The 12937-nt window shown below is 34.0% G+C and overlaps 1 protein-coding gene across 1 annotated transcript; it reads left to right on the top strand.

Annotated features, from left to right (window-relative positions):
• Nucleotides 1-1175: 1175 nt before the first annotated feature.
• LOC148430289 (receptor-type tyrosine-protein phosphatase eta-like) lies at nt 1176-11734 on the top strand (the record flags this gene model as incomplete). Its single annotated transcript, XM_088466627.1, has 6 exons — nt 1176-1430; nt 3262-3516; nt 5339-5593; nt 7426-7680; nt 9512-9766; nt 11599-11734. Coding segments are annotated over 6 exons (1411 nt in total), but the record flags the coding sequence as incomplete, so codon positions are not given.
• Nucleotides 11735-12937: the final 1203 nt, after the last annotated feature.

Below are 12937 nucleotides of genomic sequence, written 5' to 3'. Positions count from 1 at the left end.
GTGATTAACTAAATCTGGGATTTAGGCATTACCTTAGCAATTATAACTAGCTAGATGAGAAAAAGGGAGTTAAGTTGATGTCTCATCTCACTTTTCTATGTGGGGAATTAAGCCATAGCAGACTAGTTGCATCAGTCTTGATGTCTTCCTAAGTTCTTATGTTGGGGATTGATTGCAGTAGGATGCACTGAATGAGATTAGTCAACCTTTTTGTTTAAAAACATGGGACCCCATGTCATTCCTACTAAACTGGTTCTATAAGGCATATGCAGATTGTAGGTTTCTTGCAGATTATATAAATTTATTAGCTAGTTGTTAATGGAGTTTGAAGGTGTTATCGTGATCATAAGCGGATGTGTTTGAAATAATAAGATCATGTGTGGTGATACATACATACTTAAAATGGTAATTCTATCTACTTAAGATGTTTAGACTTCTACATTTATTTATGACAACAGTCATAAATAAAGCAATATTTCATACATGGCTACAATATGATTAAAAATAAATCTCTGGACCATACTATGTTATAGTAGCTATTGCTATAAAAACAAAATGTCTTAAAATGAATCAAAGCCAAATTAATCTAAGGCCTGTCCTCAGTAGTTATATATTGTTTTACTTCATTGCTAAAATGTTTTCTAAATTTTAAGCAGTATATTAAAAATAATAAAATATTCTTCTACCTGTTAACCCACTAGATTGACAGCAATGTAATACATCCCAAAAATGGGCAGTGCTGTTTCTATTTTCTGTCCCACGCCTTTTTGTCAGCTAACCCAAACAGTAAAAATGTCTGCAAATGATGGTGGATAGGATTGAGTCTAGAACAATAGAAACTCTGGTCTGCTTTGTTAAAGTATTTGCATGAAAGTGAAGTAGGTGCAGCTGCTCTATGACTAAATATACAGTACTAAGATATTTAATGTTTGGGACCACTGACAAAGAACAGGGGAGATAATGTTTTCACTTATTTCTTAATTTATTTTAAGGTTACCATTCTGGTCCATACCTGTATGAGCATATAGGTACAAAATAGGTATTATAGAAAATGTGAAAAGCACTAATCTTTTGAATATCTTAATAAAGGCCCTTCTTGCCTATTTTTAAATGTGCCAAGATTAAAGTTTACAGCATGTGCTATTGAAAGACATTGCTCCTATGTTTTCAAATAGTACCTGAAAAAGTGAAGGACCTAACAGCAGAGAATATCACCACTACTTCTGTATCTCTGATCTGGCTGCCACCTGATGGATATGCAAGTTCCTATATCATAGAAATCTTGGGAAATTCAACATTCAGTGCAACAGTGTACACAACATTTACTACAGTTCAGAATCTTCTCCCTGGGAATTATTACACATTCCTGGTGTCTGCTCTTGTTGGAGGAGGAGTAAAAGGGGATAGTGCATTAGTAGCCAATTATACAAGTAAGTATCTATGGGAAGTGGTAAGTTGATGTATTAAAAATCATTCATATTCTATTATAAGGTAAATATATGATGTTTGAATAATGTCACCAAACATACAATATAATGTCCTTATAACGATAGCTAGCATTATTGGGAGCTACTTAGAAACACTGTATAGAGTTGAGTGTCTTATAGACAAGGTACCAGTGATAATAGATATTCAGGGCGTTTTTCATGATTCTAAAACAAATGAAGATGTTACAGAGATTAATTCATATTTTCTAGCAGTCTTTATGATCAAAAATCTCCCCATGTAATCCTACAGCTCAGCTCATGTGTATCCTTATAAGATTGTTCATGATCTAAAATAAAGACATAGGGGTGATCCCCCAGGAGGTAGTTCCTTGTCCATGGAATAAGATAAGATGGGAAGTAAAGGGGGGTTCCAGTGAATTCAATGTTCTGTGGTACAAAAACTATTTACATTGTATATAGTGATGGTGGGAAAGAATAAAAATCTGAAATCATGATTAAATATCCACAAATGATGGAAAATATTACACGGGGCTAGAACTGTGAACAATTGGACACTCACCTCAAGTCCATGCAGAGATAATGGGTGGATTTAGGCCTGTAGAATTTGTTTGGTTATTCCACAATGAGGTCATAAGTGATTAACTAAATCTTGGGATTTAGGCATTACCTTAGCAATTATAACTAGCTAGATGAGAAAAAGGGAGTTAAGTTGATGTCTCATCTCACTTTTCTATGTGGGGAATTAAGCCATAGCAGACTAGTTGCATCAGTCTTGATGTCTTCCTAAATTCTTATGTTGGGGATTGATTGCAGTAGGATGCACTGAATGAGATTAGTCAACCTTTTTGTTTAAAAACATTGGGAACCCCATGTCATTCCTACTAAACTGGTTCTATAAGGCATATGCAGATTGTAGGTTTTCTTGCAGATTATATAAATTTATTAGCTAGTTTTTAATGGAGTTTGAAGGTGTTATCTGTGATCATAAGGGGATGTGTTTGAAATAATAAGATCATGTGTGGTGATACATACATACTTAAAATGGTAATTCTAGCTACTTAAGATGTTTAGACTTATACATTTATTTATGACAACAGTCATAAATAAAGCAATATTTCATACATGGCTACAATATGATTAAAAATAAATATCTGGACCATACTATGTTATAATAGCCATTGCTATAAAAACAAAATGTCTTAAAATGAATCAAAGCCAAATTAATCTAAGGCCTGTCCTCAGTAGTTATATATTGGTTTACTTCATTACTAAAATGTTTTCTAAATTTGAAGCAGTATGTTAAAAATAATAAAATATTCTTCTACCTGTTAACCCACTAGATTGACAGCAATGTAATACATCCCATAAATGGGCAGTGCTGTTTCAATTTTCTATCCCACCCTTTTTGTCAGCTAACCCAAACAGTAAAAATGGCTGCAAATGATGGTGGATAGGATTGAGTCTAGAACAATAGAAACTCTGGTCTGCTTTGTTAAAGTACTTGCATGAAAGTGAAGTAGGTGCAGCTGCTCTATGACTAAATATACAGTACAAAGATATTTAATGTTTGGGACCACTGACAAAGATCAGGGGAGATAATGTTTTCACTTATTTCTTAATTTATTTTAAGGTTACCATTCTGGTCCATACCTGTATGAGCATATAGGTAAAAAATAGGTATTATAGAAAATGTGAAAAGCACTAATCTTTTGAATATCTTAATAAAGGCCCTTCTTGCCTATTTTAAAATGTGCCAAGATTAAAGTGTACAGCATGTGCTATTGAAAGATATTGCTCCTATGTTTTCAAATAGTACCTGAAAAAGTGAAGGACCTAACAGCAGAGAATATCACCACCACTTCTGTATCTCTGATCTGGCTGCCACCTGATGGATATGCAAGTTCCTATGTCATAGAAATCTTGGGAAATTCAACATTCAGTGCAACAGTGTACACAACATTTACTACAGTTCAGAATCTTCTCCCTGGGAATTATTACACATTCCTGGTGTCTGCTCTTGTTGGAGGAGGAGTAAAAGGGGATAGTGCATTAGTAGCCAATTATACAAGTAAGTATCTATGGGAAGTGGTAAGTTGATGTATTAAAAATCATTCATATTCTATTATAAGGTAAATATATGATGTTTGAATAATGTCACCAAACATACAATATAATGTCCTTATAACGATAGCTAGCATTATTGGGAGCTACTTAGAAACACTGTATAGAGTTGAGTGTCTTATAGACAAGGTACCAGTGATAATAGATATTCAGGGCGTTCTTCATGATTCTAAAACAAATGAAGATGTTACAGAGATTAATTCATATTTTCTAGCAGTCTTTATGATCAAAAATCTCCCCATGTAATCCTACAGCTCAGCTCATGTGTATCCTTATAAGATTGTTCATGATCTAAAATACAGGGGAAGAGGTCATCCCCAGGAGGTAGTTCATTTCCATAGAATAAGATAAGATGGGAAGTAAAGGGGGGTTCCAGTGAATTTAATGTACTGTGGCATAAAAAATATTTACATTGTATATAGTGATGTGGGAAAGAATACAAATCAGAAGACATGATTAAATATCCACAAATGATGGAAAATATTGCCGGGGCTAGAACTGTGAACAATTGAACACTCACCTCAAGCCATGCAGAGAAAATGAGTGGATTTAGGCCTGTAGAAATTGTTATTTATTCCACAATGTCATAAGCCATGAACTAAATCCTAGGATTTAGGCATTACCTTAGCAATTATAACTAGATAGATGAGAAAAAGGGAGTTAAGTTGATGTCTCATCTCACTTTTCTATGTGGGGAATTAAGCCATAGCAGACTAGTTGCATTAGTCTTGATGTCTTCCCAAGTTCTTATGTTGGGGATTGAATGCAGTAGGAGGCACTGAATGAGATTAGTCAACCTTTTTGTTAACAAACATTGGGAACCCCATGTCATTCCTACTAAACTGGTTCTATAAGGCATATGCAGATTGTAGGTTTTCTTGCAGATTATATAAATTTATTAGCTAGTTGTTAATGGAGTTTGAAGGTGTTATCTGTGATCATAAGGGGATGTGTTTGAAATAATAAGATCATGTGTGGTGATACATACATACTTAAAATGGTAATTCTATCTACTTAAGATGTTTAGACTTCTACATTTATTTATGACAACAGTCATAAATAAAGCAATATTTCATACATGGCTACAATATGATTAAAAATAAATCTCTGGACCATACTATGTTATAGTAGCCATTGCTATAAAAACAAAATGTCTTAAAATGAATCAAAGCCAAATTAATCTAAGGCCTGTCCTCAGTAGTTATATATTGGTTTACTTCATTACTAAAATGTTTTCTAAATTTGAAGCAGTATGTTAAAAATAATAAAATATTCTTCTACCTGTTAACCCACTAGATTGACAGCAATGTAATACATCCCAAAAATGGGCAGTGCTGTTTCTATTTTCTATCCCACCCTTTTTGTCAGCTAACCCAAACTGTAAAAATGGCTGCAAATGATGGTGGATAGGATTGAGTCTAGAACAATAGAAACTCTGGTCTGCTTTGTTAAAGTATTTGCATGAAAGTGAAGTAGGTGCAGCTGCTCTATGACTAAATATACAGTACAAAGATATTTAATGTTTGGGACCACTGACAAAGATCAGGGGAGATAATATTTTCACTTATTTCTTAATTCATTTTAAGGTTACCATTCTGGTCCATACCTGTATGAGCATATAGGTAAAAAATAGGTATTATAGAAAATGTGAAAAGCACTAATCTTTTGAATATCTTAATAAAGGCCCTTCTTGCCTATTTTAAAATGTGCCAAGATTAAAGTTTACAGCATGTGCTATTGAAAGACATTGCTCCTATGTTTTCATATAGTACCTGAAAAAGTGAAGGACCTAACAGCAGAGAATATCACCACTACTTCTGTATCTCTGATCTGGCTGCCACCTGATGGATATGCAAGTTCCTATGTCATAGAAATCTTGGGAAATTCAACATTCAGTGCAACAGTGTACACAACATTTACTACAGTTCAGAATCTTCTCCCTGGGAATTATTACACATTCCTGGTGTCTGCTCTTGTTGGAGGAGGAGTAAAAGGGGATAGTGCATTAGTAGCCAATTATACAAGTAAGTATCTATGGGAAGTGGTAAGTTGATGTATTAAAAATCATTCATATTCTATTATAAGGTAAATATATGATGTTTGAATAATGTCACCAAACATACAATATAATGTCCTTATAACGATAGCTAGCATTATTGGGAGCTACTTAGAAACACTGTATAGAGTTGAGTGTCTTATAGACAAGGTACCAGTGATAATAGATATTCAGGGCGTTCTTCATGATTCTAAAACAAATGAAGATGTTACAGAGATTAATTCATATTTTCTAGCAGTCTTTATGATCAAAAATCTCCCCATGTAATCCTACAGCTCAGCTCATGTGTATCCTTATAAGATTGTTCATGATCTAAAATAAAGACATAGGGGTGATCCCCCAGGAGGTAGTTCCTTGTCCATAGAATAAGATAAGATGGGAAGTAAAGGGGGGTTCCAGTGAATTCAATGTTCTGTGGTATAAAAACTATTTACATTGTATATAGTGATGGTGGGAAAGAATAAAAATCTGAAATCATGATTAAATATCCACAAATGATGGAAAATATTACATGGGGCTAGAACTGTGAACAATTGGACACTCACCTCAAGTCCATGCAGAGATAATGGGTGGATTTAGGCCTGTAGAATTTGTTTGGTTATTCCACAATGAGGTCATAAGTGATTAACTAAATCTTGGGATTTAGGCATTACCTTAGCAATTATAACTAGCTAGATGAGAAAAAGGGAGTTAAGTTGATGTCTCATCTCACTTTTCTATGTGGGGAATTAAGCCATAGCAGACTAGTTGCATCAGTCTTGATGTCTTCCTAAGTTCTTATGTTGGGGATTGATTGCAGTAGGATGCACTGAATGAGATTAGTCAACCTTTTTGTTTAAAAACATTGGGAACCCCATGTCATTCCTACTAAACTGGTTCTATAAGGCATATGCAGATTGTAGGTTTTCTTGCAGATTATATAAATTTATTAGCTAGTTGTTAATGGAGTTTGAAGGTGTTATCTGTGATCATAAGCGGATGTGTTTGAAATAATAAGATCATGTGTGGTGATACATACATACTTAAAATGGTAATTCTATCTACTTAAGATGTTTAGACTTCTACATTTATTTATGACAACAGTCATAAATAAAGCAATATTTCATACATGGCTACAATATGATTAAAAATAAATCTCTGGACCATACTATGTTATAGTAGCTATTGCTATAAAAACAAAATGTCTTAAAATGAATCAAAGCCAAATTAATCTAAGGCCTGTCCTCAGTAGTTATATATTGTTTTACTTCATTGCTAAAATGTTTTCTAAATTTTAAGCAGTATATTAAAAATAATAAAATATTCTTCTACCTGTTAACCCACTAGATTGACAGCAATGTAATACATCCCAAAAATGGGCAGTGCTGTTTCTATTTTCTGTCCCACGCCTTTTTGTCAGCTAACCCAAACAGTAAAAATGTCTGCAAATGATGGTGGATAGGATTGAGTCTAGAACAATAGAAACTCTGGTCTGCTTTGTTAAAGTATTTGCATGAAAGTGAAGTAGGTGCAGCTGCTCTATGACTAAATATACAGTACTAAGATATTTAATGTTTGGGACCACTGACAAAGAACAGGGGAGATAATGTTTTCACTTATTTCTTAATTTATTTTAAGGTTACCATTCTGGTCCATACCTGTATGAGCATATAGGTACAAAATAGGTATTATAGAAAATGTGAAAAGCACTAATCTTTTGAATATCTTAATAAAGGCCCTTCTTGCCTATTTTTAAATGTGCCAAGATTAAAGTTTACAGCATGTGCTATTGAAAGACATTGCTCCTATGTTTTCAAATAGTACCTGAAAAAGTGAAGGACCTAACAGCAGAGAATATCACCACTACTTCTGTATCTCTGATCTGGCTGCCACCTGATGGATATGCAAGTTCCTATATCATAGAAATCTTGGGAAATTCAACATTCAGTGCAACAGTGTACACAACATTTACTACAGTTCAGAATCTTCTCCCTGGGAATTATTACACATTCCTGGTGTCTGCTCTTGTTGGAGGAGGAGTAAAAGGGGATAGTGCATTAGTAGCCAATTATACAAGTAAGTATCTATGGGAAGTGGTAAGTTGATGTATTAAAAATCATTCATATTCTATTATAAGGTAAATATATGATGTTTGAATAATGTCACCAAACATACAATATAATGTCCTTATAACGATAGCTAGCATTATTGGGAGCTACTTAGAAACACTGTATAGAGTTGAGTGTCTTATAGACAAGGTACCAGTGATAATAGATATTCAGGGCGTTTTTCATGATTCTAAAACAAATGAAGATGTTACAGAGATTAATTCATATTTTCTAGCAGTCTTTATGATCAAAAATCTCCCCATGTAATCCTACAGCTCAGCTCATGTGTATCCTTATAAGATTGTTCATGATCTAAAATAAAGACATAGGGGTGATCCCCCAGGAGGTAGTTCCTTGTCCATGGAATAAGATAAGATGGGAAGTAAAGGGGGGTTCCAGTGAATTCAATGTTCTGTGGTACAAAAACTATTTACATTGTATATAGTGATGGTGGGAAAGAATAAAAATCTGAAATCATGATTAAATATCCACAAATGATGGAAAATATTACACGGGGCTAGAACTGTGAACAATTGGACACTCACCTCAAGTCCATGCAGAGATAATGGGTGGATTTAGGCCTGTAGAATTTGTTTGGTTATTCCACAATGAGGTCATAAGTGATTAACTAAATCTTGGGATTTAGGCATTACCTTAGCAATTATAACTAGCTAGATGAGAAAAAGGGAGTTAAGTTGATGTCTCATCTCACTTTTCTATGTGGGGAATTAAGCCATAGCAGACTAGTTGCATCAGTCTTGATGTCTTCCTAAATTCTTATGTTGGGGATTGATTGCAGTAGGATGCACTGAATGAGATTAGTCAACCTTTTTGTTTAAAAACATTGGGAACCCCATGTCATTCCTACTAAACTGGTTCTATAAGGCATATGCAGATTGTAGGTTTTCTTGCAGATTATATAAATTTATTAGCTAGTTTTTAATGGAGTTTGAAGGTGTTATCTGTGATCATAAGGGGATGTGTTTGAAATAATAAGATCATGTGTGGTGATACATACATACTTAAAATGGTAATTCTAGCTACTTAAGATGTTTAGACTTATACATTTATTTATGACAACAGTCATAAATAAAGCAATATTTCATACATGGCTACAATATGATTAAAAATAAATATCTGGACCATACTATGTTATAATAGCCATTGCTATAAAAACAAAATGTCTTAAAATGAATCAAAGCCAAATTAATCTAAGGCCTGTCCTCAGTAGTTATATATTGGTTTACTTCATTACTAAAATGTTTTCTAAATTTGAAGCAGTATGTTAAAAATAATAAAATATTCTTCTACCTGTTAACCCACTAGATTGACAGCAATGTAATACATCCCATAAATGGGCAGTGCTGTTTCAATTTTCTATCCCACCCTTTTTGTCAGCTAACCCAAACAGTAAAAATGGCTGCAAATGATGGTGGATAGGATTGAGTCTAGAACAATAGAAACTCTGGTCTGCTTTGTTAAAGTACTTGCATGAAAGTGAAGTAGGTGCAGCTGCTCTATGACTAAATATACAGTACAAAGATATTTAATGTTTGGGACCACTGACAAAGATCAGGGGAGATAATGTTTTCACTTATTTCTTAATTTATTTTAAGGTTACCATTCTGGTCCATACCTGTATGAGCATATAGGTAAAAAATAGGTATTATAGAAAATGTGAAAAGCACTAATCTTTTGAATATCTTAATAAAGGCCCTTCTTGCCTATTTTAAAATGTGCCAAGATTAAAGTTTACAGCATGTGCTATTGAAAGACATTGCTCCTATGTTTTCATATAGTACCTGAAAAAGTGAAGGACCTAACAGCAGAGAATATCACCACTACTTCTGTATCTCTGATCTGGCTGCCACCTGATGGATATGCAAGTTCCTATGTCATAGAAATCTTGGGAAATTCAACATTCAGTGCAACAGTGTACACAACATTTACTACAGTTCAGAATCTTCTCCCTGGGAATTATTACACATTCCTGGTGTCTGCTCTTGTTGGAGGAGGAGTAAAAGGGGATAGTGCATTAGTAGCCAATTATACAAGTAAGTATCTATGGGAAGTGGTAAGTTGATGTATTAAAAATCATTCATATTCTATTATAAGGTAAATATATGATGTTTGAATAATGTCACCAAACATACAATATAATGTCCTTATAACGATAGCTAGCATTATTGGGAGCTACTTAGAAACACTGTATAGAGTTGAGTGTCTTATAGACAAGGTACCAGTGAAAATAGATATTCAGGGCGTTCTTCATGATTCTAAAACAAATGAAGATGTTACAGAGATTAATTCATATTTTCTAGCAGTCTTTATGATCAAAAATCTCCCCATGTAATCCTACAGCTCAGCTCATGTGTATCCTTATAAGATTGTTCATGATCTAAAATAAAGACATAGGGGTGATCCCCCAGGAGGTAGTTCCTTGTCCATAGAATAAGATAAGATGGGAAGTAAAGGGGGGTTCCAGTGAATTCAATGTTCTGTGGTATAAAAACTATTTACATTGTATATAGTGATGGTGGGAAAGAATAAAAATCTGAAATCATGATTAAATATCCACAAATGATGGAAAATATTACATGGGGCTAGAACTGTGAACAATTGGACACTCACCTCAAGTCCATGCAGAGATAATGGGTGGATTTAGGCCTGTAGAATTTGTTTGGTTATTCCACAATGAGGTCATAAGTGATTAACTAAATCTTGGGATTTAGGCATTACCTTAGCAATTATAACTAGCTAGATGAGAAAAAGGGAGTTAAGTTGATGTCTCATCTCACTTTTCTATGTGGGGAATTAAGCCATAGCAGACTAGTTGCATCAGTCTTGATGTCTTCCTAAGTTCTTATGTTGGGGATTGATTGCAGTAGGATGCACTGAATGAGATTAGTCAACCTTTTTGTTTAAAAACATTGGGAACCCCATGTCATTCCTACTAAACTGGTTCTATAAGGCATATGCAGATTGTAGGTTTTCTTGCAGATTATATAAATTTATTAGCTAGTTGTTAATGGAGTTTGAAGGTGTTATCTGTGATCATAAGCGGATGTGTTTGAAATAATAAGATCATGTGTGGTGATACATACATACTTAAAATGGTAATTCTATCTACTTAAGATGTTTAGACTTCTACATTTATTTATGACAACAGTCATAAATAAAGCAATATTTCATACATGGCTACAATATGATTAAAAATAAATCTCTGGACCATACTATGTTATAGTAGCTATTGCTATAAAAACAAAATGTCTTAAAATGAATGAAAGCCAAATTAATCTAAGGCCTGTCCTCAGTAGTTATATATTGTTTTACTTCATTGCTAAAATGTTTTCTAAATTTTAAGCAGTATATTAAAAATAATAAAATATTCTTCTACCTGTTAACCCACTAGATTGACAGCAATGTAATACATCCCAAAAATGGGCAGTGCTGTTTCTATTTTCTGTCCCACGCCTTTTTGTCAGCTAACCCAAACAGTAAAAATGTCTGCAAATGATGGTGGATAGGATTGAGTCTAGAACAATAGAAACTCTGGTCTGCTTTGTTAAAGTATTTGCATGAAAGTGAAGTAGGTGCAGCTGCTCTATGACTAAATATACAGTACTAAGATATTTAATGTTTGGGACCACTGACAAAGAACAGGGGAGATAATGTTTTCACTTATTTCTTAATTTATTTTAAGGTTACCATTCTGGTCCATACCTGTATGAGCATATAGGTACAAAATAGGTATTATAGAAAATGTGAAAAGCACTAATCTTTTGAATATCTTAATAAAGGCCCTTCTTGCCTATTTTTAAATGTGCCAAGATTAAAGTTTACAGCATGTGCTATTGAAAGACATTGCTCCTATGTTTTCAAATAGTACCTGAAAAAGTGAAGGACCTAACAGCAGAGAATATCACCACTACTTCTGTATCTCTGATCTGGCTGCCACCTGATGGATATGCAAGTTCCTATATCATAGAAATCTTGGGAAATTCAACATTCAGTGCAACAGTGTACACATTTACTACAGTTCAGAATCTTCTCCCTGGGAATTATTACACATTCCTGGTGTCTGCTCTTGTTGGAGGAGGAGTAAAAGGGGATAGTGCATTAGTAGCCAATTATACAAGTAAGTATCTATGGGAAGTGGTAAGTTGATGTATTAAAAATCATTCATATTCTATTATAAGGTAAATATATGATGTTTGAATAATGTCACCAAACATACAATATAATGTCCTTATAACGATAGCTAGCATTATTGGGAGCTACTTAGAAACACTGTATAGAGTTGAGTGTCTTATAGACAAGGTACCAGTGATAATAGATATTCAGGGCGTTTTTCATGATTCTAAAACAAATGAAGATGTTACAGAGATTAATTCATATTTTCTAGCAGTCTTTATGATCAAAAATCTCCCCATGTAATCCTACAGCTCAGCTCATGTGTATCCTTATAAGATTGTTCATGATCTAAAATAAAGACATAGGGGTGATCCCCCAGGAGGTAGTTCCTTGTCCATGGAATAAGATAAGATGGGAAGTAAAGGGGGGTTCCAGTGAATTCAATGTTCTGTGGTACAAAAACTATTTACATTGTATATAGTGATGGTGGGAAAGAATAAAAATCTGAAATCATGATTAAATATCCACAAATGATGGAAAATATTACACGGGGCTAGAACTGTGAACAATTGGACACTCACCTCAAGTCCATGCAGAGATAATGGGTGGATTTAGGCCTGTAGAATTTGTTTGGTTATTCCACAATGAGGTCATAAGTGATTAACTAAATCTTGGGATTTAGGCATTACCTTAGCAATTATAACTAGCTAGATGAGAAAAAGGGAGTTAAGTTGATGTCTCATCTCACTTTTCTATGTGGGGAATTAAGCCATAGCAGACTAGTTGCATCAGTCTTGATGTCTTCCTAAATTCTTATGTTGGGGATTGATTGCAGTAGGATGCACTGAATGAGATTAGTCAACCTTTTTGTTTAAAAACATTGGGAACCCCATGTCATTCCTACTAAACTGGTTCTATAAGGCATATGCAGATTGTAGGTTTTCTTGCAGATTATATAAATTTATTAGCTAGTTTTTAATGGAGTTTGAAGGTGTTATCTGTGATCATAAGGGGATGTGTTTGAAATAATAAGATCATGTGTGGTGATACATACATACTTAAAATGGTAATTCTAGCTACTTAAGATGTTT

The sequence above is a fragment of the Taudactylus pleione genome, unplaced genomic scaffold, assembly GCF_031769625.1.
Source record: "Taudactylus pleione unplaced genomic scaffold, aTauple2 ptg004129l, whole genome shotgun sequence".
In the NCBI taxonomy this organism is placed as follows: Eukaryota; Metazoa; Chordata; class Amphibia; order Anura; family Myobatrachidae; genus Taudactylus; species Taudactylus pleione.
This window is presented reverse-complemented; position numbering and strand designations above follow the sequence as displayed.